General features: G+C 58.4%; 2 protein-coding genes and 1 long non-coding RNA gene across 3 annotated transcripts; 1 reads left to right on the top strand and 2 right to left on the bottom strand.

Annotated features, from left to right (window-relative positions):
- Nucleotides 1-746: 746 nt before the first annotated feature.
- Nucleotides 747-8,618, bottom strand: ZNF777 (zinc finger protein 777). The gene is made up of 6 exons (XM_014594547.3): nucleotides 8,470-8,618; nucleotides 7,962-8,324; nucleotides 6,528-6,654; nucleotides 5,363-5,476; nucleotides 3,820-4,074; nucleotides 747-2,181 (listed from the first exon to the last, which is right to left on the bottom strand). The coding sequence occupies exons 1-6, from the start codon at nucleotides 8,479-8,481 to the stop codon at nucleotides 1,073-1,075; spliced, it is 1,980 nt and encodes a 659-aa protein (XP_014450033.3). The 5' UTR covers nucleotides 8,482-8,618; the 3' UTR covers nucleotides 747-1,072.
- Nucleotides 8,619-8,757: 139 nt separating this feature from the next.
- LOC109282732 (uncharacterized) lies at nucleotides 8,758-11,276 on the top strand. Its single transcript, XR_002089754.2, has 2 exons — nucleotides 8,758-9,421; nucleotides 9,927-11,276. It is a non-coding gene; the product is annotated as an uncharacterized LOC109282732 (long non-coding RNA).
- Nucleotides 11,277-16,222: 4,946 nt separating this feature from the next.
- On the bottom strand, nucleotides 16,223-25,931 carry LOC102569597 (zinc finger protein 777). Its single transcript, XM_059729425.1, has 5 exons — nucleotides 25,841-25,931; nucleotides 21,699-22,097; nucleotides 19,337-19,463; nucleotides 18,578-18,691; nucleotides 16,223-18,340 (listed from the first exon to the last, which is right to left on the bottom strand). Exons 2-5 carry the CDS (start codon nucleotides 22,080-22,082, stop codon nucleotides 17,571-17,573), a joined length of 1,395 nt encoding a protein of 464 aa, XP_059585408.1. The 5' UTR covers nucleotides 22,083-22,097; nucleotides 25,841-25,931; the 3' UTR covers nucleotides 16,223-17,570.
- Nucleotides 25,932-26,350: the final 419 nt, after the last annotated feature.

The raw sequence follows: 26,350 nt of genomic DNA on the forward strand, positions 1-26,350 counted from the left end.
AGTCACGGACGAGCCCCTTTCCGTAACAGTGGGGGTTACACCCCCTTTCTCCCACTGCAGCTACCCGGCCTGCCCCGCAGCAAAGGAGGCCTGGGAACAACTTCCAGACTCGCGGCAACTAGGATTTCACTGTCCTGTATAATTGATGAGTGCGTTCAGGTCCTTGAACCTGGGAAAGGCATCTGTTATCATTCCACACCTACACGGACACCTTAGAGCCTCCCCGGGCAGCCTGGAAACACTGCTCACCACCCTCCTGGCTTGGACACGGTGCTGCCTAAGAGCTTCTCTTTGTTACTCAAGGGGAAAGAGGTACCAGGGAAGCCCATAATGGGAGCTCGGTCCCCCGGGGGGGAAAGCAATACTTGAGCAGCCCAGCACCCAGGAAGGGAAGCACCCTCACATGCCCCCAGACTGAAGCAATCGTGTAAACCACTGGTTCTCACACTTTTTAGATTCGAGGCACCCCTTGGAAAATACCAGCTCCTGGCTTTCACTTGTTTTTTAACTACAGAAAAATACTAGAGCCATTCTTCCCGTGCAAATAACTCAGCAAGCCCGCAGCAGGTCAAAATGGTTTTAACACTATGGATTTCTACTTGACGTTTCTAGGCTGATCGTCTGAATTACGTTTGCACACCCAGCACTGTGTGGCACCCTCGAAAGGATCTGCAGGCCCCCAGGTCGGGACTGGTGTCAACCCACCTAATGATGGCGACCGCACGGCGGGGTTTGCTTATCAAATAAACGTTCCTCCACATTTATTATCAAAAGAGAATCGACTGAAAAAGCGGTTAGAGTCCTACGCCGGCAACGTCTCCTGTACATTCGGACCAGGACTGACCCTACACAAGCGGCGGCTGTTAGCGGTACGTGCTTTTGCGGCATGGCGCTTGCTTTCATTTTATTTAATTATTATTATTATTTTTTTTAAACCGACCCGTCCGTCTCCGCCGAGTGTTGTGCTACCGTCGGCCTCATGCCGAGGCTCCCACCCGGGTCTCTGCCGAGTGTTGTGCTACCGTCGGCCCCACGCCGGGCTGCCCGGGGTGAGGTGGGGGGCGGGGCTCTCCTAGTCACCCGCATGCGTCCGCAAGTGGTACTTGAGGGACTGTTTATATCGGAAGCACTTGGTACAGTGCGTGCATGGGTAGGGCCTCTCCCCGGTGTGGGCCCGTTGGTGCTCCAGCAGGTGATGCTTCTGCGTGAAGTTCTTCCCGCATTCCCCGCAGTGGTACGGCCTCTCCCCGGTGTGGATGCGCTGATGCTCCAGGAGGTGGTGCTTGCGGATGAAGCCCTTGCCGCATTCCCCGCAGGCGTGGGGGCGCTCGCGGGTGTGGATGCGGTAGTGGTTGGTGAGCTTGGACTTCTCGCCGAAGGTCTTCTCGCACTGCGTGCACTTGTAGGGGCGCTCGCCCGTGTGGGTGCGCTGGTGCCGCAGCAGGTGGGAGGGGCGGCTGAAGGCCTTCCCGCACTGCGGGCACAGGAAGGACATCTCGCTCTTGCCGGCGTGCACGCGCTGGTGCATGATGAGGCTGATCTGGAGCCGGAAGCTCTTGCGGCACTCGCCGCAGGTGTACGGCCTCTCTCCCACGTGCGTGATCTGGTGTTTGCTTAGGCTGGACTTGTGGCTGAAGCTGCTCTCGCACTCGGAGCACTTGTAGGGCTTGCCGGCTGGCGGGGGCCGCGGCTGGGGCTTGAGGCCGCGCTGGTCGCCAAAGGGGTCGGGGCGCCGGGCCACGCCACCCGCCCGCCGTGTGTGGCTGCGCTGGTGCAGCAGGAACTGCTGCTTGATGCGGAAGCTCAGGTCGCAGTCGTGGCACTCGTAAGGGCCCTCCTTGAGGTGGTTCCGCTGGTGGATGATGTAGTTGATCCTCAGCATGAAGCTCTTCCCGCACTCTGGGCAGATGTACGGCCGCTCCCGCGTCCGGTTCCTCTGGTGCATCACGGCTGCCTTCATCTCGCCAGCGTCTCTCTCGCAGGCGGTTGGCTTCCCCAGCAAGCTGCTGGACAGGCTCCGGGGCTGCATTTTGGAGCTGCAGTGAGCCTCGCGTGGCACCCCCGGGTCGTGGTTCTGGAAAACCTGCGGCTCCACCCGCCCCGAGAACATCGTGCAGGGCTCCAGGCTGTCGGGGTCCTCTTCCTCCTCGTCCTCCTCGGTTTTGATCACGATCCCATCATCTGGGGGAAGGAATTTGAAAGGCAATGCACACCGCATTAATTTAAGGTTCTTATGATACAGAATCCCTCGACACACGCTGGAACTGACCCGAAGATTTGTTAGGAGCAAATCAGCCGAAACCACTTTTGGCTTGGCTCTGGGAGGGCGGGGGGGAGGGTGGTCAGAGCAGGCTCAGCCCATCTGGAACTCTTAGGTCGCTACTGGATGATGCTGAGAGGGAATCCAGGTGAGTTGCAACTACCCAAATCCCATCCTGCTGTTCCCCGGCAGGCAGTTGCTGTTTGCTAAGACTCTGTTTGCAGCAGGTCAGGGTTTCAGCTGTTTGCTGCGTGCAGATCTATTACAGCCTGCCTGACACAGAACCGCTCGTTAATGCAGCTCTGTGGGAACTGCTCCCAGGACAACGGCTTCAAGAGCCCTCTGCTCTCCTAGCAAAGAGTCTTGCAGTCCCCTGTCCTCAGGACTGTGTCTCAGGGATGTGTTTGGGGGCAGAAGGGGATTGTCCTGAAGCATGGTCAGAACCAGACCCTATACACAGTACACGCAGCTATCTTTTACTAGTGTTTTAAACCTTGGGGGGGTCAGGCATGGCTCAGCTTCCACAGGAGAGAACTACACGTATGGTAGCGAGGGAGACAACTGAAATCCCACGTGTTCGGGATTACCTAGGACAGAGCTCCTTGTATGGAAGAAACAAGCTGACTAAATGTTTTATTGTCAAAAATGGTCCTGACTCGCTTTTTCAGAGCAGGGGCTGGGGAGTGAAAAGAAACAAAAGGCATCTCAGCCTAGAGCAACATCACTCTACCGACCCTCGAGAGAGACAAGAAAAGGAGGTTTCAGAGGGGGAGGACATGGTACCGATCTTCCCAAGAGCCAACAAGCGCTCAGTACAGTTGCCGATGCCACACTGCAAGAAAGGACTTTCCCCCAAGTCTGAATTTTGGATGGTGAAATCGTGCACGGGATGGAGGGGCCCACTGTTCTAGTCTGGGTATATTTTAGTTTTGCTTTAGGATTTTCTTTTTGGAGTCTCCCACACGAGAGGAGGATGTGTTAGGAACCCTAACAGGGCTGGCCTTTTTGGCCTCACGAACAAGGCAGGAGCAGAATGGAAAGTGTTTGCACCGGTCCCAAGGCTCAGGTATGAACTGCCCCGGTCTCTCTGGGACACTGAGCATAGGGGGCCAGGATCCAGGAAGGAAGGAAGAGGTGGCCACTGCTACCCACAAGGCTTGGGCTTTGATCAGGTGGGAATAGCACCTCAAGTCCCAGGCACAACTATATCTCTTCTGCAGTCAAGATGTCTGCTCCACTCGAGACAAACACAGAAACTGCCTCTCTCATGGCCCCTCTTAAGGGATGAGGCCCTTTCAGAGACGACCAGAGTTTAGCTGCTACACAGCAGTGATCCTAACACATGAGCAGGTACCAGCTGATCTCGGCTCGCCCTATGTACACAGCAAAGCTCCTCCTCTCCTGGGAAGCACTGCCCGATGGGCATGACCACGTGAGAGCACAGCCCTTGATGCACTTTGTGTTTCCATCTGTTTCAGACTAGCTGGAGATGGAGAAGCATGCGTGTTTGATGTGAGCTCGCCCCGTCCCCTGTAGCATGCACCCACGGGGTCTCTTACCTGTGCAGTTCCCCTGGTGCACAATGACTCTCTTGATCTCGCCGTAGTCTGTCTCGTACTCTGCCGACTCCTCCAGCCCGTTTCCGGGGAGGTTTTGTGGCGGCGTCACCGAGCCGTACGGGCTCTCGCAGGTCGCTTCCTCGTCTGGGCTCTGGAAGCTCTCCTCCGATTGCCCCGACATCCCATGTAGCTCCAGGTTTTCGGGGCTGTCCTCAGAATGAAGATCTTCGGTTTTGATCACCACCCTTATACCCGCTGCGAACGAGGCGAGAACCCAAACATCGTTTGTACCAGTGGCTCAGGTTGAAGGGAACTGTTCTTGCTAACCTGTTACTGGTTCATGGTGGAGTCATGCCCCAGGAAGCCGACTTCAGGACACTGTGACCTCCACCGTTTGGGGGCTGTTTTGCCATTTTTGCAGAAGACAATTTGCTGTGATTCTGACTCCCCCTGGCTGAGACCTTAACTGAAGCCTCAGCCCCTGCTCATCTTAAATGGCATGTTCTTCCTAGATCCCCGTGCTCCCAGATTCAGGAGGTATCTGGCATCTTGTAGCCAGTATCAGCTCTTCTTCCTGGGCCATCTCACTCCAACCCTCCACCTCCTTTGACAACTTCCACTACACCCCTAGCCCAGCATCAGGGGACTCTCTCCCCAACCCGCTCCCCAGCCTCCCTGTTCCCCTGCGTGGTCACTCTTGCTGCTTTCATCTTGACCAGCTCTCTGCACAGGCCAGGGTGAAGTGGTACCCCTGGATCCCCAGGAACAAGGGGTTAAAACTCAAGTTTATCTTCCCACTTGCATTTGGACTGATGCATTCACAGAGGGTGGGTGAGTGAGTCCTGGGTCAGGACTCTCAGGACACTTGGGTTCAAGCCTTGGCAAAGCTATGACCTTGGTCAAGTCTCTTCATGTTCCCGGGGCCTTGAGTCACCTCTGCAAGGTGGGGACAGAGCTTTCCTGATTCAGAGGGACCCTGCTGGCTGTGAGGGGTTTGAGTGATGGGTGAGGAATAAGGATCTAAGAGTGTCAGCCTGGGAGGCAGAAGGCGGCTGGCTCCACTCCCAGAGAAGCCTGGCTGCTTCCCCAGGTAGAGGGTTTCTGTTCATTTCTGTGCTTACATTAAGGGAGTCTCCTTTGCTATTAAAAAGCAACACTTGCAGGAAGATCTTGCTGGCAGCAGCAATGTTGCATTCCCTGCTGAGCCCCTGGCCCAGCTCCCAGGGCCTCACACAACACCCCGCAGGGGCACTTGCTCCACGTGCTGATCTGGATCCAAGCAGAGCAATTGCTCATCCACACTGGGCCCACTTGAGCCCACAACAGACTCGGATCCCTCCTCTCCTCTTGCTGCCCCTGAACTGCCTCCCTCCCATCCTTCCTCCCTCCAGCAAGGAATATCCCAGGCTTCGCTCCCAACTGCACCCCTGCCCGTCAGTCTCAGCCCCACCCCGTTACTTCCCTCTGCAAGGGATGGTGCTATGGCTTCCTAAACAACAAGGATCACTACCCTCATGCGGTGTCACGTTCATCTGCTACTCACCTGCACTGGGGTCTGTGATGATTTCTCTCTCCTCCAAGTCCTGCTGATCCCCAATGCTTGACTCCCTGCCTTGTTCAACCTGAGACAGAGTGCCTGGCTTGGAAATTGCATAGTCTATTCCATGGAAGAGAAAGAGAGACTGTTGCATGGGAAACATACTAACATTGCCCCGACCTTTCCCCAGGGGAGACGATGGGAAAGACTCAAGAGTATCCAGAGTCTGCATCAGAGAAATGCATTTCCCAAGAGGTGGCTGGACTCCCTAGGCTCTCAGGTGGAAGGGGCTTCAAGGCCCCACTGCACAGTATGAAAAGACAGCCGCAGCTGACAAAAAAACCGTGCTCCTCTGAGAATTTTCCCACTTCCTGGGTGACACGTGGCCTTATAGGGCACATGCACAAGACAGGGAGGCAAAGATGCATCCTGGCACAGATGTGCCCAGGCCTGTCCTGACCACGTGCTCCAAACCCAGAAATCAGTGGGTGAAGATGCCCTTCTGCAGCTGCTCGAGACGGGACAGCTTCACCAACGCAACAAGGATTCTGGGTTTGGAGCATGCATGCTGGCGGGGCATGGGGGGCAGTGCATGCTCAGGAGTACCCAAGACAGGATGTGGCGCTGCGTGGTGCAAACAAAGGAAATGGGATTTTCACTATCGGCTGCAATGGTGTTGGGGGTAGGCATGTGTCACCCATTCTTTCAACTGCCTCTGATGACTAGAACTGAAAGAGAGTAGGCAAAACGATAGTTCTGTGTTTGCCACCCCCGGTCTGTGCACCGTGCACACTCGACAGCGCTGCACTGCCCAGTTTCACTGTTTCCCCACCTGGCTTTCCCCTGGCCTGTATGTGGAGAGACTCGTGCCTCCTTTTATCTGGCAAACGGATGCAGTGTGAGCAGGCAGCACAGGCTTTTCCCACGTGTCCCAGCCCTGGCCAAAGAATCACATACAACACCGAAAAGGGCTACGCCCTCGGCATTGCCCGCAGCTGGAAAGCCATGGGAGTAGTCTCAAACGCACCCATGTGTGTCCTAAATCTCCTCTGAAATGGAACTGATCATCATCACACAGGGGCTGACGATGCCACTGCTGTTTCCACAAAAACCCAAAGCTACGGGCCACCAGAAAGGGACTTCAAACAAACAAGCAAAACCTGCCCCTCACCCAGGGAGATCAAAGACTCGTAATTGCTCCTCATCACGTTTCTGTACAGCTCCTTCTGCCATTCCTCCAGCTTCTCCCACTCCTTCTCGTTGAAGTAGACCGAGACGTCGTCAAAGGTCACCGGCACCTGGAACCACAAACCACATGTTCAGCACCCTCCCAAACACCTGCTATCTTGAACGTTGCTGTGTCAAATGATGGAGAAAGCTGTGAGTCTCCAGCTTGCTTGGACATCAGTTCTCGATCAGCAAGATGAAGGGGCCACAACTTGTTTCTGGAAATACCCCTCCAGCCCACGTTCCCAGTGATGACAAACCTCAACCAAAACCGTGGCTCTAAACGTTAGCGGGCTTAGATGCAGGATCAGCGTCACTCCCAAATACACAGACCTGACTGCAAGCTTACCCACCTCCAGGGAACGGGAACGCCATTAAAATTAGTGCCGTTATACAAGAAACAAAACAGGGTGAATGACATCTGAATAAGGGAGCATGGTTTATCCTGGTCTCTCCCGAGGATCTGACATAAAACCCCAAGTTCGATTACCCCAGAAGTCGGGGAAACTCAGCTGTGGGCGCGAACAGGACGGCTTCGAACGGTCACTTGCTATCACACCAGCCTGGTTCAGATGTGTTTACTGTTTCCACACGCACACAAAGACAAACCCAGATACACACTGATAATCATTCGCCGGATGAACTCCCTGTCGGTTCGCAAATCGTACTCAAACACAGCGCGGCTTTCCACGTCACTTGCCAAATAACCGTTTCCATGGAGAGTTTTTGGGTGCAGCCGGCAGCTTTTTGGCGCGCCTGGATGAAGCTGGCTGGACTGGACGTCCCGAGATTTGCTCCGGTTGCCAGCGGGATGAACGCGACTCTTAGAAACAAGCTCCGGTGTGACTATTCATGCCTGCAAATTTGCCGCTGGCTTTCTGCGAACGTGAAGGCGCGTTCGCGTGCTTCCACGAGCGCCGCCGTCGGCGAATACGTCTCGCTAGAAGACGCGCGGGGTGCAAATGCATGAATTCTCCGACAGAAGCTTGTTTTCACCTACAGATTATTTATAACCCGCTCAGTCCTAGCTACTTTTTCCCCCACTCCCTTAGTCTGTCTCCGTCCTTCCGCGACACCTCTTCCCCAATCTTTCCCGCCGCCTCGCTGCGTCCTGAATCGCAAGCTGCAATAGCGGGGAACCCGGTGTGATGCCCCCGCCCCTGCACAACCCGGCAAACTGGATCTGAGCATGCCCCGTCACACGCATTGACATGGGAGATGTTACTGGCACGGGCATGGCGATCTCTCGAGGTCCCTTCCAGCCCTAACGTCTACGAAGCGCTCCTTCGACGCGGGGAGGCGGGGGACCCGTGCGGCGGGCGCCTGCCGCGGCTGTGTTGCCTCCAGGAGCCGCCCGCGGCTGTGCGCGCGCGCTCACCTTGGGCACTTCGCCCTTGGCGCCGGGCGGCAGGCGCAGGATCCAGAAGTTCCTGTTCTTGAGCAGGTTCTCCATGTTCTCCAGGCGCCGCTGCAGCAGCCCGTACTCCTGGATGAGGCTGCCCAGCGCCGCGCACTTGCTGTCCAGCCGGCTGCCCAGCTCCGCGGCCGTTTTCTCGCAGTCCACGATCTTCTTCTCGGCCGTGCCCGTCCGCCCCTCCAGGTCCGAGAGGCGCGCGGCGTGGGCGTCCACCGCCCGCTCCACCGCCGTCGCCGTCGCCCCCGCCAGGGGGGCCTCCGCGGCGGTCTGCGTCTCCCGCTCCGACGACGTGCGCTCCTCGGGGACGCGGGGCGGCCGCGCGACCTGCGGGGAAAGGCGGACACGCGCGTCGCGTCAGGATGTGTGTGCGCGTGTGTGGGGGGGCGCCCCCATCCCCCCACCCCGCAAGGCCCCGCTGCGGCACTGCGCCCCCGCCCGCCCGCGGCCCGGCCCCGACGGCGGTGCTCACCCACTCGGCCATGGCGGTGCGCGGCGCGGGGTGCGGGGCGCGCTAGGGCCCGGGCGCGGCGGCCATGGCGGTGCGGGGCGGCGAGTGCGGGGCGGGGCGGGGCGGTGCGGGGCGCGGGCGGCGGCGGGCGGACGCGCACGGACGGGGCCCCCGCGGAGCAGCGCGGACGGCCGGGCCGGGCGGAGCGTCGCCGGCAGCGGACGAGGCGCCAGCGCCACCTGCGGGCGGGGGGGGCGCACTGCACCCGGCGCGGCGCGGCGCGGCGCAACCGCAGCGCAGCGCAGCGCAGCGCAGGACGGGGCGGGCGCGCGGCGGCGCGGGCTGCCGGAGTCGCGGGACGGCGCGGCCGCAAACCTCCCCCGCTCCCACACGGGCGCGCCACACCGCCCTGGACACCAGCACTCCCTGACACCAGCACCGCCCTGGGCACCAGCACTCCCCATGACACCAACACCCCCATGACACCAGCACCGCCCTTGACACCAGCACCCCTTTGACACCAACACCGCCCTGGGCACCAGCACTCCCTGACACCAGCACCGCCCTGGACACCAGCACCGCCCTGGACACCAACACCGCCCTGGACACCAGCACCACCCTTGACAGCAGCACCGCCCTGGACACCAGCACCCCCTTGACATCAGCACCGCCCTGGACACCAGCACCGCCATGACACCAACATCGACCTTGACACCAGCACTCCCCATGACACCAGCACCCCCTTGACACCAACACCACCCTGGACACCAGCACCACCCTTGACACCAGCACCCCCTTGACACCAGCACCCCATGACACCTCGCCCCGTCCCCACCCCTGCCACGGCCCGCGTCGTGGTGGCTGGGACACGTCCTCAGGAGGCGGCCGAGGCTCGGGAGAAGGCTCCAGGCGAGAGCCCGGCGAGGGCAGCTCCCAGGGGGCCTTCCACACCAACAGGATGGCTCCTTGCAGTGTAAGGACACGCGTGTAGCTGCATTACTCGTCTGTGGTTGATCGAGTACAACAGTCCGGGCTGTTTGGGGTGAAAATAGGGTGTCGGGCCTAGCCAATGCGCCGTGTATAACCTTGCCCCCATGGGAAAACCGAGTGAGGAGGCTGTGAGAAGGCCGAGGGGCGGCTCCTGCACCTAGCGCCTTGCGTGGATGGGACCCGGGCCGGGGTGGGGCTCTGGGCTGGGTCCGGTGCCGAGCCCGTCCTGCCAGCCCGCCCCGACGTGCGCAGAGCGGAGCCCCTGCCCAGCGAGGCGTGCCCCGCGCCCCTCGCCCTGTCCCATCGGGCGCGGGTGCCGAGCACGGCTGGACGTGAGCACAGCTTGCACGCGGCGGAGCCACAGTCCGACACGACATCGCTCACGGCGGCGCTTGCCCCCGGGGGGAAAGGCAGGGTGGAGTTGCACCTTCTGAACTAACTGCATCAGAGACGCTTTCCTAAACAACTGCTCTTTTATTTCTGTCCAGAGGCGACGAAAGTCTACGAGGTGCAGCTCTGGCTTCAGACCCACGTGGCTAACCCTCTCTCTCTCCTGCCAAAATGTATGCCACCGCCTCCTTGTTGCACGCCGTCTTAGACGTCCTCTGCAAATCTGGAATCACCTTTTCCATCCTGAGGTCATCCCCACTGCTGCCGTCAGAGCAGCCGACGGCCCCGCTTGAGCTCTGGCCATAAGCAACTCCTCCTCCTCGGGGCTCACCGGGGCTGGGGCAAGCAGCCGCCCGGGCCGAGCTGCAGCCACGCCGCCACGCTTCCCTCGAGCAGCACCGGCCACGCCATCAGTAGCTACACGGGGAGAGGACACTGATTCCGCAGCAGTCATTAATGAGACTTCTGCACGCACCGCCTGGCAGACAAAATGTCCGTAACGAAGCTAAGCAGCTATGACTCAGTTGCCTCGCGTACTACCGAGGGGAGGAAGAGGAAAGTCACATTGTGTTGGAGCATAGACGTGCATTGCACTAACCAGATGCCCAGTACATTCAGCTTCCTCCCTGCCAAGGCTTCATGTGGGCAGTGCACCGAGCGCTGCAAAGGATAGCGATTACGAGTCATTTCACACCCTAATCTTTCCTTGTGCCTTTGACTATTTTTTCAATGCCGTCTTAATGGCGTGATTAGCCCCTTGGCCCCGTCTGTTTGCTTTTTGAGTCATATGGGGTATGCAAGCGGCGATTTATGCCAAAAAGCAGTCGTGCTCTGTGCACGACTCTCGTATCTTGCTCTGAGTCCGTGTCTTTGGGTGTACCGCTCCTTGGAAACACCCGTCCCAGCAACGCTGCACTGGCTGGACGGGCGGTACAACCTGCAGTGGGTAAGCCTGCAGCCCATTTGGGGAAAGGTCCAGCAACAATTCATGCCTGGTTATTCCCCGTGCCTGGCTGGGGCCTCAGCTAATTGGGTGCATTATTGCCCTTGGATTCATTGATGTCCCAGGGGTTTTTTCTTCCCCCCTGCCCTCCTGCCTACATTCCCCACGTCAGCATCCGGGGTTTGCGCTAGTCGCCACCTCCATCACGACAACCTTCCCTTTGTTCTTGCTAGACCTCAGTGACCTCCCTTATCCCAGGCTAGAGCCATAAACGCAGCCCTCCACAGCTCCGGCATTAACCACTACGCTTCTGGTCTGGTGATAGACTTCTTCCACAAGTGCTTTAACACCATCCCACTCGGGCAGGCAGTTAGCAAACTCCGCTAGGCTGGGATATTGTTCGGGGGGGGGATGCCTCTTCTTTTATACGGATGCTCTACTCGCTTTTCCAGTTGTTTTGCTGTCCTGTTTGCTCTCCTGTTTCATAAATTCTCCTGTAATCTCACTGGAAGCTGCTCTGAGCTTTTTTAGGGAGGGAGGGAGGCATATCAATTGCATAAATAAAAAAATAGTTAGATTTTTGGGTTGTGCAGGCGGAGACTTTCCCTTCTCCCGAGCTTCAAATTTTAATTTCTGTAATGTCTGACTGCAGTTTTGTAGCAGAACCAGGGCCTCCGTGGTTAGAGCGACCCCACTCTGGTCTGCAAATCTGCCTTCACTCTGGATCCATTTGGATGCAATCAAGGCAGCCCTTGGCCCCGGCTGCTGGGCTCCTTACTTCCTCCCACTCACCTGCATTCAATAGACAAATGGCTCTTAACCTCTCTTCAAGATCCCTGTCCTGGCTTCCAAGAGAACAATAAACACATTAGCCAAATGAACTTCCCAGCTAATTGAGGATTTGAGCACCTTAACACATCCTGTTTCACAGGGTTTGTTCCTGATCCGCATTCAAAGCCGTCCATTCTTAAGCAAAATGCAGACTATCTAAAAATGGGGAGTGTGATTGTGTATCCACATTGTGGTGGTTAAGTGTCCCCCCAGGCAGGCCTTCTCCACATCCTTAACAGTGCAGCTGCCTCTGTCTACCTCATTTGTGAATCCACAAGCTGGGGTAGGGCTGCCCGTAGGACCCAAGCAACATCACTTGAATCCACAGGTGGACTGTCGTGGGCAATCCCTTGCAGCGGAGGATCATTGTTTGCCATGACTGCCTTAGCTGTGTGTCCCACCATGGCTGGCGAGGCAGAGCTGGGCTCTGTTGCAACTGGGGCACGTGTTTGCATGCCGGGCGGGTGGCGCTGGATGCTTGATTTGGTCCATGACACGCTGTTTCTGCTGTTGCTGCTTTTCCATCTCTTGTTGCCATCGTGAGGTTTCAAAGTACCAAGAGCCCTTCCTCCATTTGGGGTGGTCCTGGGCGATCGTCTCCCCCGAGCTGATGTCGATGCTGCATTTTTTTCAAGTTGACCTTGAGGATGTCCTTGAAGCACTTTCTCTGCTCTCCTCTTGCGCGTACGCCTGGACTGAGCTAGGAAAATGAAACTCTATATGAAGAACAGATGGTCGGAAGACAAGAGGAAGGAGATTCAACACCTTGCTAACATCCACAACATGCACAGGGTTTTTCAGTGCCACCAGAGCCATCTACGGTCCGAGCACTTGGGGACCAACCCCCTTGAGACCTAAGGATGTTGGAGAAATGATCAAGGAAAGGGGAACCGTCAATGCCCATCGGAAGGAGCATTTTGAAAGTGGACTGCAGCCATTTGTCTGCATGGATGCAAATGTTAACAGGGTCCCCAAGGCCCAAGGTCTTGGCCATTGCCTGGACCGAATGAGGGGAGCACTGGAAGGTCTCACTAAAATGTTGAGACCCTGTCACCCTCTCAGTCATGAACACCTTCACCTTCTTCCCAGGTCCTCCCCTCTTCACTGCCAATAATGCACAGATGTCGGGAGGAGCCACATAGACACATGCCCTGTAACGTGTTCCTCCATGGAGCGTGCCCAGCTTCAGGTAGGAAGTTAACCCTCATCCCACTCTGTGCAGCGCCACGTTACAGCTCCCACTAGGCACTTGTAATCTTTATCTCCTGCACCTGCTATTCAAGCGGCCCATTTTTCTCCTGGCTCTCCTGGTGCTGTTTGGAGACCCTCGTTCGCGCCCCCAGTGATCCTGGCAGCAGGGTGTCTTTTCTGACGTACCGTTTTGTTATCCTCAGCTCAGGTTTCCCACTCTGGGCTGAGCCTGGCCCAGTGCGTCTCTCCAGTCTCACCCTTCTTGGTGTGTTCCTCTGTAATGGGTGCCCATCAGAAATGCCATCCTGGGGCCGCCTAGTCCAGTATCCTGTTCCTCGCACCAGTGCTAAAGGGAAGAATAGCTATTCAGGGCTTGTACAGACAGATCTGTCCCCTGCCCCTCTTCCTCTAGCTTCTAGCAGCCTAAATTTGGAGGTTACGGCCCTAGTATCACCAGCGACCTACCCAGCCAAGTCAAGGTTTCTTCCCTTGTCCGGAGAGGATGATCCCCAGGCCAGAGAGCTTTGCAAAGCTTCTCTAATTGTCCCTTCAGGCTCACCCAGGGACGCCAAATTACCCTCAAGTGGCTGCTGGCGGCTGTAGCCAGCCAGTACCTCAATGGCCAGACCCTTCCCGCTGCCCCAAATTGGGAGGTGCTCCCAGGGATTCAGTCTGAGGGGGCTCAGCGGGGTCCGTTTTACTGAATGAGCTCGGGGGATAGAGTATGGTTTGCCCCAAATTTGTTCCAGCTTCCCTGGCAGCGATGCCAAATCAGCCCAGTTCACAAGCCATGTCCCCCGGCCCCCGCACCTTTGCTGGACTCTCTCCAACTTGCCCACATCCTTTCTGTAGTGGGGGCCCTCTCCCCCCCACGGGAGGATGGGGTCAGAGCGTGGCAGCAATTTCCAGAGACACTCGCTGCAACGTCCCCTCGCCCGACACCTCCCTGGGGAGCTGTGTTAGGCAGCAGTGGAGCCCCCCCAATGCAGGGTTATTGCAAGAGCCGGAGGCCTCGCTAGCACCCTGCAAGCTAACGCTGCCTCGCGTTGCAGACACGCTACGTGACTGCAATGCTGCTCGCTCCACTCATGCTGGCAGGGCAGCACGTCTCTGCTGCAGGGAGTGGTACACCAGGGAAGACCCCTCGAGCGGCTGCATCCAAGACAAGCGAGTGGACCCCAGGACAGGGTGATTGCCGACGGGTCTAAGCCCTACTGGGCTCTGCACAGACCCAGCAGGTTTGAACGGCGACAGCCCACAACAGTTGCCAGGCTAAGCAGCGGAGAGACCCAGGCAGGTTGTTCGCAGCCTGCAGGGACAATCTGCTTCACCCCTGGAAAGTGCTGCCAGGGGCACAGGACGGGAAGGGGTGTGTGTCCGGTGCTGCGTGTTTGCAGGCAAAAAGTGCCAGCAGCTAGAGCAGTGGGTGTGCTGAATTAATTCAGTTAACTGATTGCTGCCTGGTGCTGGCTGCAAGGAGCCCGGCTATCCCCAGCTGCCCGCTACCCGCCTGGGATAAGCCGACCTCTCCGCTGTCCTCCAGCTACTCCGCAGGACAGATGAGTCTCTGTCTGGCCCCGGCTCCAGCCTGAATCTGTCTAGTTCTGGCTTCCGGACCGCCAGCGTCTTGCTCCTGGCCCTGGTCCAGGCGGCCGGCTCGGGGATAGTCTGTGTCCTGGTACTGCGCAGCTACCGCCAGCTGCTCCGCGCTCCCCGGCTAGCGACACTGCTAGCCCTTACAGACCGCAGCCTCCCCTTCCACTTGCCCCTGCCCCCTCCCTCGAGTCAAGCCCCAGCCCCGATCTCTGCCACCCAGTCACTTATCCATCCTCCTGTCCCTCCTCGTCTCTCCCATCCTGAGAATGGGCAAGCCCATGGGGAGCTGTGGTCACCGGTCCTCACCTGCCGAGAGTCCAGCCACCCTCTGCATGTGTCAAATTTTATCTTACAGACTCTTTTAGGGACTTCACTTTTCAGCCAAACCTGGCTCTAGGCTGGAGGGGCTTCCACTATGCAAATATAAGAGGATGATGATGATGAAACTCCAGGCAATGAAGAGCACAGGGGCCTGAAAACCAGATGGTGACCCCCCCTTTCCAGGCTGGTAGCCCTTGCTCCCATCATGTCTCTCTTGGAAAGCCGTGGAGCCAGGCAGGTTAGAAACTACTTCTGAGCTATCAGATGCATTATGAACTCATCCATCCTCCAGGGAGTTTAAAACTATCTGATACCTTTTTTGCCCCCCTTTAATTAGTTCAAAAAACCTTCCAAAATGGAATCCGATTGCAAAGAGATCCCTCCGTCCGCAACGAGGTATTTCAGAGACGTGTGACTGCAGTGAAGGATGCAGCAGGTTGGTTTGGCACGTGGGGATGTTTATGCTGCTCTCGTATGGCTGATCGTCCCTTTATTACCGTGCATTTTCCGTATGACAGGAGTTAAGAGACCGCGACGTGCCAGTGACTCATCGCAGTAGATCTGCTCGCTCAGATTCATACAAAGGATTGCCAATATTACCCATGGATGGCGGACGCAGACCAAAGGGACTGACAGTCAACGGGACTATTATTCAGGGCATTTTGGAAATGCTCCCCAAAGCACTTGTGGCATCTATGGGCTCCTGGACATGTATTCAGACACTCGTGATGCCTGGGGGTCGGACAGCCTCAGGATGTCACAAGGGAAAAATTCATCCTTTTAAAGGTGCCTGGCTGATGAAGACAGAGCAGGTTCACTTCCAACCTGGATGCCTAATAGAGGCCAGTGACCTCAACATTAAAAAGAGCAGATGCATGCCATTCATTTACACAGACATTTCCCCCCTTTAAAGGGCACCTGACCAGGCCAGGAGCTGAGAGGCCTGCATGACAGGCCACCCACTGACAGACACGCTGAAAATTAGCATCAGTCGACCTGAGCAAGAAACAGCCTCCTTTCAAGAATGAGCAAAGGATGGACCGACAGGAGAGCAAGCAGCCCCGTGTGCATGGCGACTACCAGGTCCTTTCCTCCCACGGTGGGAATTTACTTAACCATGTAGAAACTATCCCAGACCGTGCCCTGGTCTGTGCTCGCCGGCTCGGATGCCGTTGTTCTGCTAGACTGCTGTGACACTGTTGGGGATGAAGTTGGAGTGGTGTCCAAAGCACCACCTGCAGCCGTGTATCCCCCCACCTGAGCCCGTGACTCCCCCGGGCACCCCCAGGTTGATTTGCAGCTGGAAGCGCCTCTTGCACTCAGGTCAGGTATCAGAGCACCTCTCTGCATTGCAACAGCTGGAGCATGCTCATGGGTGGATCCAGGATTTTGACAAGGGAGGTGCATAGCTTGTGGTGCATATAATGCAATGCACATTATTCTCCCCTTAAAAAGAACTGAGATGCTTTACTAACGGGCTAGGGGCCTTGGGTTGTATAATTCAGTTTAAAATCAAAGCAAAAACAAATACAACTTTATTGGACTGTTCATTAAACTGTTATGTGTAAAGAACACATCAAACGAGGCAAGCGAACCAGAAGATGCAGTTTAGTTTTGTTAGTCCTGTAGTTATTTGATTTCAATGTATGTCTCTCTTTTAGATCCATAAAACTAAATCAGGCCTTCTTCAGCATCTTGGCAGTACATCCAATGCTTCACTGAAAGTTATCTGCACCTGAGTGAATATTCACCTGAGTTAATCATAGAAAAAGGAGAGACAGCTGTTAACACCTGCGGAGTGAAGAGTTTAGAAGGAGTTGGGTGGATTATGATGAGCCAGGATGTCAGGGCCGCCTGACTAGAAATGCTAGTGCTAAGTAGTTTGTTTTAAACTCTGGGTAGAGCTGGAGACAAAAGGGGGGTGATACCGCACCACTGCCCCCCTGGCTCTGCCCCGGCCGTGCCGAGTCCAGCCTGGTCTGGGAAGCCATGCGCACGCGTGGGGCAGGTGCACAGTGCCGTCCCCTGTGCACCAAAGTCCCTTTGCTCTGGAGCTGTTCCCCTTGCTGCCACCCCCTTCTCCCCAGCTCAGGGTGCTCTCCTCGCTGTCGAGCTTGCATAGCGTCTTCCAGGGTCTCCTTCTTGTCTTGTCACTGGCTGGGACCACAGAAGAGGCCAGGGGGTTATTCATCTGCTGCCCCATCCATTCACCCGCAACTCCACCAGCTCCCTAACAGGCAGACGGCAGCGAGAAGCACAGAGCCTACAACTCTGCCCCCAGATAGACAACCTAGACCCTAAGATACCATGGGAGCCTTCAAATGTCCTTTGCAAAGAGGCTTAGGAACATCTCTGCACTGAAAGGAGGGATCCAGCTGAGCTCCACACAGCCAGGGAAAGGCTGGCCAGGACGGGGATGAGCTGCAGGAAGGCATTGAGGTTGTCCCAACCAGGCAGATGGCTGTCTGGACTTAGCAAACACGGTGCAGAGGGAAACCAGAGCAGACCAGACGTCATGGAGCAGCTGGTTAGCTCCGAGTGCAGCCCCCACTGCTGTCTGCACAACGGGAACGGAGGCCAAGTGAGTTGGCCAAGGCCACACACGACATCTGTGGCAGAGCAGGGAACCAAACTGCCCCAGGGAGCTCGCAGTCTAACCCAGTGGGCCACGCGTGCACGGCTAGCTGGATCCCCAGCTTGCACTGCTCGGGATGCTGGAGACACCAGGAAGGAGGGGAGAGGCAGGGCAGGTACCACACCCCCCGCAGCACATGGCAGACACCCATCCCACGTTTCCGGCTCTGGCCCCATGTCAAAACAGTGAGTCACTTCCCTCCAGAGGGTGGGTGAGGGCTCAGGGTCACCCCAGGTGCCCACCAGCCGGCCCAGGGTCCAGCAGGTCGTGGAGGGGGCTGGCGTGGCTCTTCTGGTGGTAGCGGAGGGAGCGCTTGTAGCGGAAGCTCTTGGAGCAGTGGGGGCAGGTGTAGGGGTGCTCTCCGGCGTGCACGCGCTGATGCTCCACCAGGTACTGCTTGCGGGTGAAGCGCTTCTCGCACTGCGTGCACTTGTAGGGGCGCTCGCCCGTGTGGGTGCGCTGGTGCCGCAGCAGGTGGGAGGGGCAGCTGAAGCGCTGCCCGCACTGCAAGCACTGGAAGGCGCCAGCGCCTTGGCTCCTCGGTTTGCATGGGCCCCGCGCCGGGCTCCCCTTCTGCAGCGGGCTCCGGCGGCAGCCCCCGCCGTGAGACAGCAGGTGCTTGCGCAGGCTGGACTTGTGGCAGAAGCGCCGTTCGCACTCGGGGCACGAGTAGGGATTCCCTGCCACTGGGTGGGTGCGGGGGCTGTGCCGGGGAGGGGCGCTCTCGGCCGGCAGCACCGGGAGGGGGCCCTCCGCCCCACGGTCTCGCGGCGGCAGGGCCACGAGCGGATACAGCAGCATTGGGTCGGCATCTGGGAAGTCCAGCGCGGGAGCAGCCGGCTTCCCCAGGCCGTGCCCAAGCATCTCTGTTCCTGGGCTGTCCGGACTCTCATGCTGCAACATCTCCAGCTCCGGGTACTGGAAAGCCTCGGCCCTCAGCAACGTCCTCTGCGGCTCCAGGCTTCTGGGCTGCTCCTCTTCCACTTCGATCAGCACTGGAAGGAGAGGGGAGCTGAGCAGCGGTGGTTTGGCAGGCAGGTCCCCCCGGCCCAGCACCCAGGGCCTGGGACGCCGGCACTGTGGTCCCCAGCTCCTTCAGCAGCCAACCTCTGTGCCTCAAAGCTGTTCCCGTTTAGCGTGCTGCTTTTCCACCCCCTCTCCCTGCTCTGTGATGTTGAGGGACGACCTCCTGCCCCGCGTGCCCCCAGACCGTAGCAGCTTCAGTAACTCACCTGTGTTGGGGTCCACGGGGACCTCCCCGTCCACGGAGCCTGCCTGCTCCCCGATGCACGGCGTCTCCCCTCGCTCGATCCGGGACAACAGGTCGGGCTTGGAGATGGCGTAGTCTGTGCCAGGGAAATGACAGGCACTTAGGGCCTGAGCCTGGACTGAGGGGCCTCCTACCACCCCTGGCCTGACTCTCTGAGCAGCTGCTAAAGCAAAAACCTGGTATGTTCGTGCTGCTTCCTCTGTCCCTGGGCTGTCCTTTCCTCTGTCTCCACGCTCTGACGATGGCGTGCTACCAACCTGGACTAGCAGATCTGAGGGATTCGAGCAGCGGGCAACAGGACCACCCTTAGATGCGCTATAGGTGGGATGGGACCTGACTCTGGGTGCCAGGGATGGGAGGCAAAGAGATGCCGTCTCCACGCTGGAGGCAACAGGGAAAAGGGGATGGATGCATCAGCCTGACGGCCCTGGAAACCGGAGGTGTCGCTACCCCTCGCTGGCGGGGCTCAGCCCTGCCCTCCAGCCTCTCTGCTGCAACAACCCCTCTGCACCGCGCTGGCTGCGGCTGGTGGCTGCACTGGTGCTGCGGCTGCTCAGTGCAATAGGAGATGAGGACCCCCCCCTCCCGGCCTGCCCCCCACCAGCGAGAGGGGCTGTCCTGTGTCTGGGACCTCAGCAAGCCCTGGGCACAGAAGTGCAAAGGCAGGAAAATACCCCTTGCCCAAGTGGTTCCTAGACGTCTCTCAGGGAAAAGCCCTCACCCAGCGAGACCAAGGTCTCATAGTTGCCCTTCATCACGTTCTTGTACAGCTCCTTCTGCCAGCCGGCCAGGCTCTCCCACTCCTCCTCGCTGAAGTAGACCGACACGTCGTCGAACGTCACCGGCACCTGCAAGCACGAACATCACATGCTCAGCGCCCTTCGCTGCCGGACTGGAGCATCTCCCACGCCAGCTCGCAACACATACAGGCATCTGAACTGCCACGGGCTGGGTCCATCCTGCCCCGTCTCCCGTGTCACAGGGGCAGAGAGCGGATGCTGGAAGGGAGGACCGAAGGCAAGGAGACTGGTGGGCTGGGAGGAAACCCAGAAGAAATAAACACAGCAAGTCAGAGCAGGGGGCTGTGTGTTGGGAATGAGATAGGCACACAGGGGTGTTTCCAGTCAAGTCCGGAGCTCCAAGGACAACCAGATAACGAGAAATTTGGAGGGTCACAAAGAGCAAGAATGAAATATTCATAGCTAGTGAGAGCTGATCTGCTGAAGCCGGCCGGCCTGGGACAGCACAAATCCCCCTGGCTAGCCCAGCCATGGGTATGCCCGGCAATGCTTGTTGCTATAAGCCCTGCAGTCATTAATAAGGGTCGTAACACTGCTGCCAAACAGCTAGTTGGTATTTTGTGACAGTACCTGACAACGCTCCCTTAAAGATGTGATTCTAACCAGGGGGCCGCAGCACCCTGGGGAGCCGAGATCCTTTCAAGGGTGCCACGGGGTGTTACGCTGCGTCAGCACTGCGAGGTGTGCAAACAGGATAGTTTCATAGTAGCTCGGGTCAGGAGGGACCTGGACAGATCATCTCGCCTGACCCCCTGCCACAGGCAGGAATGGATGCTGGGTTCACAAGACCCCAGACGGGTGATGGTCCAACCTCCTCTTGAATTTGCCCAAGGTAGGAGCGAGGACCACTTCCCTGGGAAGTTGGTTCCAGGTTTTGGCCACCCAAACTGTAAAATATTGCCTTCTGATCTCTAACCTAAACCTATTCTCCATCAGCTTATGACCATTGTTCCTCGTCACCCCACGTGGTGCTGGGGAGAAAAGGGCTCTGCCTATTTGCTGTTGATCCCCACCCCCCCGGATGAGCTTGTAGGCAGCCAGCAGGTCCCCCCTCAGCCTCCTCTTGCTGAGGCTGAACAGGTTCAGGTCCCTCCATCTCTCCTCGTAGGGCCTGTCCTGCTGCCCTCTCACCAAGCGGGTGGCCTCCTCTGACCCCTCTCCAGGCTGGCCACATCCCTCTTGAAGTGCGGTGCCCAGTACTGGACACAGTACTCCAACTGCAGCCTGACCCAAGTCACATAGAGGGGGAGGATCACCTCTCTGGACCGGCTTGAGATGCACCTTTGGATGCATGACAAGGTATGGCTGGCCTTGCTGGCTGTGGTCTGGCATTGGCGGCTCATGTCCATCGTGGAGTTTATAATGACTCCGAGATCCCTTTCTGCCTCTGTGCTTTCAAGGAGGGAACTCCCCAGCCTGTATGTGTGCTGTGGACTCCTTCTCCCCAGTGCAGCACCCTGCATTTGTCTACATTGAACCCCATCCTGTTCTCGTCTGCCCACTGTTGTAGTCTGTCTGAATCTAGTTGCAGCCTCTCTCTCCCTTCAAGCATGTCCGCCTCGCCCCACATCTTAGTGTCATCAGCAAACTTGGACAGCATGCTTTCCACCCCCTCGTCCAAGTCGCTGATGAAGATGTTAAACAGTGCGGGCCCGAGGACCGAGCCCTGGGGAACCCCACTGCCCACATCTCGCCAGGTTGAGTACAACCCGTCCACCAGTCTCATCAGCCAATTTCTTACCCATCCAACTGTGCAGGCGTCAGTGCCACAGTCATTTAATTTATTGATGAGGATGGGGTGAGAGACAGTGTCAAAGGCCTTCTTAAAGTCTAGAAAGACTACGTCCACGGCAACACCATCATCCATCACCAGAGAAACCCAGGGAGTGCAAATGGAAATCCCTGCCGGGGTCTGTCTGAGCTCTTGGCAACAGAAGAATTGCTCTAGCTCCTGTAGTCAAAAAACGACTGAAAACTAAGAGCTGATTAGCGACTGATTCTTATTTGTATTGTGATAGGAATAGGCACTGGGCTGTTAATGTCCACCCTGCACCGACTGGCACCCTGCACTGAGCCGGCGTGGCACGGACGCGGGACAACGCAATGGAAAGGGCAACAGAAGATGAAGACGGACTCATGAGACATCTGGGTTACTGCTGCCGTTTCAACCGCTTAGATAGAAACCAGGTGCACCCGTGCAGGCTCTGGCACAGCCCGTCTCCGGGATCTCAGTGGCTTCTCCCGTCTGCAGACACTAAGAGCTGACAAGCTGGCGGTCCTTACCTGGGGGGTTTCCCCCTTGGTGCCGGGCGGCAGGCGCAGGACCCAGAAGTTCCTGTTCTTGAGCAGGTTCTCCATGTTCTCCAGGCGCCGCTGCAGCAGCCCGTACTCCTGGATCAGGGTGCCCAGCGCGCCCCACCGCCCCTCCAGCTGGTTGCCGAACTCCACCACGGTTTTCTCACAGCCGATGAGCTTCTCGTCCACCGTCCCCGCTCTCCCTTCGAGATGCAGCAGCCGGGCGGCGTGCGCGTCCACTTTCTGCTCCACTGCCTGAATCGCGGCCATGAGGGTCAAGGAGATCTCCGCGGCGTGCAGCTCCTTTTCCTTCGCAGCCAGTCGTTTGGAGGCAGCGCGGGACAGCACCGGGGCAGACTGCCGGGATGCCATGTCTTACGTGGGAGCCTGCGGGCAGGGATAAATGGCAAAAATGGAGCTGGGAGCACAGGGAAGTCGAGCTGGAAGTGGGGTTGCATCCAGTCCAGCCCCCTGCTCGAGGTAGGACTGTCTCTGTCCGAGACAGAGGGAAGCGGTGGAATAGACGCCCAGGGAAGCTGGGGTGCAAGAAGAGGTTGGATGATCGGGGGTGATCAAGGTGTAGCAATGCCTGTGGGGTTTCCTATACCTCTGGGCTTTGCTGGTTGGGTATCTTTTCCCCTCCAGCTACTGTGTGTCACAGATTTTTTAAGCCTCCCCCAGAGGTGCTGGCTGCAGCCTGGGCTGGGGTGGGGACTGGGCTGTGCCGACGCTCCTGCTGGGCTGCTGGCTAGAGGGTCAAACCTGATGACCGCATTTGGGGTCAGGAAGGAATTTGGGGGTACGGACTGTGGGGGTTTTGCCTTCCTCTGTCGCAGGGGCATGGCCCTCTTCCTTGGATCTCCTGAGCATGTTTTAAACAACCCTTCCAGCAGCTGGATGCCGGCCGCTGCGGTCCCCCTACTTTCCCTAAGGTTCGGGTGGGACGTCCTGTGTTGTGTCAGGGTTGACGGTGTCGTTTTGCTAGGAGGTCAGACACTGAATTTGGACAGGATGGTTTGCACAGGGTTGATCCTGCCTCAGGCAGGGGCCGGACTAGATGTGACCTCCGCAGCTCCCTTCCAGCTGGACTTCTCCAGGATTCGACTAACCCATCCCAGCCGAGCGTCCGTCCAACCTGCCCAGGGATGGAGATCCCACGGCTTCTCTAGGTGCCTGGAGTCAGGCAGCTCCTCCTTATCTCCAGCTGCAATTTCCCCTGCTGCAGCCTGAGGTCAGTGCTCCTAGTCCTCTCCCCTACCGCTATAGGGAACAGCCAAACCCAGGTCCCACAGCAGCTGCTCCCATGCTCCAGGCCACGGTGGGACCCAGTTTTCGTACGCCGTTAACCTTAAACAACCTGCAGGGACAGGGAGGATCTCAGGCAATGTTCGGACTAATTAACTCGGGATGCTCCACGAGCTGACGGCCGAGATAGCCGGGCGCTGGGCCGTAGCAAAGAGCCTCCGGGGACTCTGCGCTTGTGCCCTGGTGGCTTTTGGATCCGTCCGGCCTGGGCTGACAAGGGAAGGCAACTGGGCTGTTTTTGGTGCTAGTTATCAGCGCAGCTCCGGGGCCCACAGAGCGCTGGGCTAGCTCCATCCTTCTGCAGGAGACCTGGGCTCTCCCCAGCCAGAGGGGCCAGCTCCCCTGTGGAAACAAGCTGGTGCAAACCCAGCTGCCTGCAGTAGCTGCTGCTCCCACCTGAGCCTGGAGCAGCAGCCGGGGTCACCTGCGGGCTCTGCTTTTGCCAACAGCCCCAGGCCGGGGCAGCCAGGGCTTTGCTGGGATTTGTTCCCCCGAAGCCACCCCAGGGAGGGGATGGGGCTATGGGGCAGCTGGAGGGAGGGATGAGGATGGTGATGTGGGCCAGGGGGAGAAGAGATGGGGAACACCAGCCTCACCCCTCCTTTCAGGGAGCGGGGCGGGGAGCGGGTCCAGCCAGGCTAGGGCACATCCCGGGATGTGGAGTCCTCCCAGTGGCACCTTTTAAACGCCGTCTCCCGTGCACCCCAGGGAGCCAGCTACGACTCGCCGCTGCACCCCAAGGCAGCCAAGCGGCCTGGCTCCTTCGTCTCGCCATTGCCAAGCCTGGCAGGGCGGGAGGGTCTCCCCCCGCCTCGCACCGAGGGGAGGGGACACCGCTTCCTTTTTGGCCCTGGAGAGACTCCAGGAGAGGGGTGTGAGTGGCTGGGAACAGGCGTGCAAGCACCAAATATATAGAAATATGTGCATGCAGGAGCAGAAGTACTGGGCACCAGATATATGAGTGGGGGTGTGGGTGTGTGTGCTAGGGAGTATATGTGTGGTGGGGGGGGTGTGTGTTTGCTAAGTGTATGTGTGCATGCTAGGGAGTGTGTGCGCTAGGGGTGTGTGTGTTCATGTGTGTGCACTTGTGCTAGAGGTGTGTGCGTGTGCATGCTAGGATGCACCTATGTGTGTTTGCAAGGTATGGTGTGTGCGCATATTGGGGGCGTGGGTGCACGTGCACGCTAGGCTGCATGTGTGTGTGCGCGCCGGGTGTGTGCGTGTTTGCTAGGTGTGTGAGTACATGTATGTGCATGCATGCTGGGGGGGGTGTTTGCTAGTGGTGTGCGCATGCTGGGTTGGGGGTGCGTGCCTGTGTTTGCTAGGTGTGCGAGTGCTGGGGTGTGTGCGTGCACGCATGTATGTGCATGCATGCTGGGGGGGTGTTTGCAAGTGGTGTGCGCCTGTGTTTGCTAGGTGTGTGAGTGCCGGGGTGTGTGCGTGCACACATGTATGTGCATGCATGCTGGGGGGGTGTTTGCGAGTGGTGTGCGCGTGCTGGGTTGGGGGTGCGTGCCTGTGTTTGTTAGGTGTGCAAGTGCTGAGGTGTGTGCGTGCACACATGTATGTGCATGCATGCTGGGGGGGTGTTTGCGAGTGGTGTGCGTGTGCTGGGTTGGGGGTACGTGCTTGTGTTTGCTAGGTGTGCGAGTGCTGGGGTGTGTGTGTGCACACATGTATGTGCATGCATGCTGGGGGGTGTTTGCGAGTGGTGTGCGCCTGTGTTTGCTAGGTGTGCGAGTGCTGGGGTGTGTGCGCGCACACATGTATGTGCATGCATGCTGGGGGGTGTTTGCGAGTGGTGTGCGCCTGTGTTTGCTAGGTGTGCGAGTGCTGGGTTGTGTGCGTGCACACATGTATGTGCATGCATGCTGGGGGGTGTTTGCGAGTGGTGTGCGCCTGTGTTTGCTAGGTGTGCGAGTGCTGGGGTGTGTGCGCGCACACATGTATGTGCATGCATGCTGGGGGGTGTTTGCGAGTGGTGTGCGCCTGTGTTTGCTAGGTGTGCGAGTGCTGGGTTGTGTGCGTGCACACATGTATGTGCATGCATGCTGGGGGGTGTTTGCGAGTGGTGTGCGCCTGTGTTTGCTAGGTGTGCGAGTGCTGGGTTGTGTGCGTACACACATGTATGTGCATGCATGCTGGGGGGTGTTTGTGAGTGGTGTGCGCCTGTGTTTGCTAGGTGTGTGAGTGCCGGGGTGTGTGCGTGCACACATGTATGTGCATGCATGCTGGGGGGTGTTTGTGAGTGGTGTGCGCCTGTGTTTGCTAGGTGTGTGAGTGCTGGGGTGTGTGTGCGCACACATGTATGTGCATGCATGCTGGGGGGTGTTTGCGAGTGGTGTGCGCCTGTGTTTGCTAGGTGTGTGAGTGCCGGGGTGTGTGCGTGCACACATGTATGTGCATGCATGCTGGGGGGTGTTTGCGAGTGGTGTGTGCCTGTGTTTGCTAGGTGTGTGAGTGCTGGGGTGTGTGTGCGCACACATGTATGTGCATGCATGCTGGGGGGTGTTTGCGAGTGGTGTGTGCATGCATGTTGGGGGTGTGTGTGTGTATGTAGTGCTGGAGTACGCGTGTGCATGCTGGGAGGGCGGAGTGCGTGTCTGGTCGGGCTGTGTGCTTGCACACTAGGCGTGTGCGCGTGTAGTGCATGCTGGGAGGGCGGTGTGCGTGTCTGCTAGCACAGCAGGGGCGTGCGCGCGTGTAGTGCATGCTGGGAGGGGGTGCTGGAGCACGCGTGTGCACGCGGGGGGGTTGCTAGTGCCGGCGGTGCAGCGGGCGCCTCCCCGCTCCCCGGAGGCGCTCGCGGCGCGGCGCGGCCCTACCTGCGCTTCCCGGGGCGGTGCGGGTGCGGGCGCGGGCCGGGTGCGGGCGTGCGCTGCGCTGCGCTGCGCTGCGCGGGGCCCGGCGCGTCCCGCCCGCACCACGGCGCCGCCTGCCGCCCGCAGCGCGCACTGCAGCCCCCGCCCGCACGGCCCGCGGGGTCCGGCCCCTCCGCCCGGGCTCAGCCCACCCGCACTGGGGCGGAGAGGGATCCCCCCCGGCTCAGACTGGTCCGCACTGGGGTGGAGGGTGGGTTTGCTTTTCTCCGCATTAGAGGCAGAAGGAGATTCCCCCCCTCCCCAGACTGGTCAGGACTGGGGGTTGCCTTGCTCTGCAGCAGGGTCCTGGCCTCAGCCGGGGGTCCCAAGTGCGTTAACTGCCTTTCATAGGGGCCCGACATTGGCCCCCGCGATGTCCGACTCCACATCAGGGTGCCAGTTGTACGACGTTTAGATGACGGATGTCCCCGGGGCTGGTTTGGACGGGGCGGACCCTGCCCCAGACTCCCCGCC

This window comes from Alligator mississippiensis, chromosome 5, assembly GCF_030867095.1.
Source record: "Alligator mississippiensis isolate rAllMis1 chromosome 5, rAllMis1, whole genome shotgun sequence".
NCBI classification, from domain to species: Eukaryota; Metazoa; Chordata; order Crocodylia; family Alligatoridae; genus Alligator; species Alligator mississippiensis.

Excerpts from the sequence above, each read along its gene's own strand:
- ZNF777 (XM_014594547.3), bottom strand. Across the intron at positions 4,075-5,362 it reads CATCACAGACCCCAGTGCAG|CGGGTATAAGGGTGGTGATC; the intron begins GTGAGTAGCAGA and ends CCTCGTTCGCAG. Across the intron at positions 2,182-3,819 it reads GCACCAGGGGAACTGCACAG|ATGATGGGATCGTGATCAAA; the intron begins GTAAGAGACCCC and ends TCCTTCCCCCAG.
- LOC102569597 (XM_059729425.1), bottom strand. The coding sequence starts at position 22,082 with ATGGCATCCCGGCAGTCTGCCCCGGTGCTGTCCCGCGCTGCCTCCAAA. Across the intron at positions 18,692-19,336 it reads TGAGACCTTGGTCTCGCTGG|ACTACGCCATCTCCAAGCCC; the intron begins GTGAGGGCTTTT and ends TCCCTGGCACAG. Across the intron at positions 18,341-18,577 it reads CCCCGTGGACCCCAACACAG|TGCTGATCGAAGTGGAAGAG; the intron begins GTGAGTTACTGA and ends CTCTCCTTCCAG.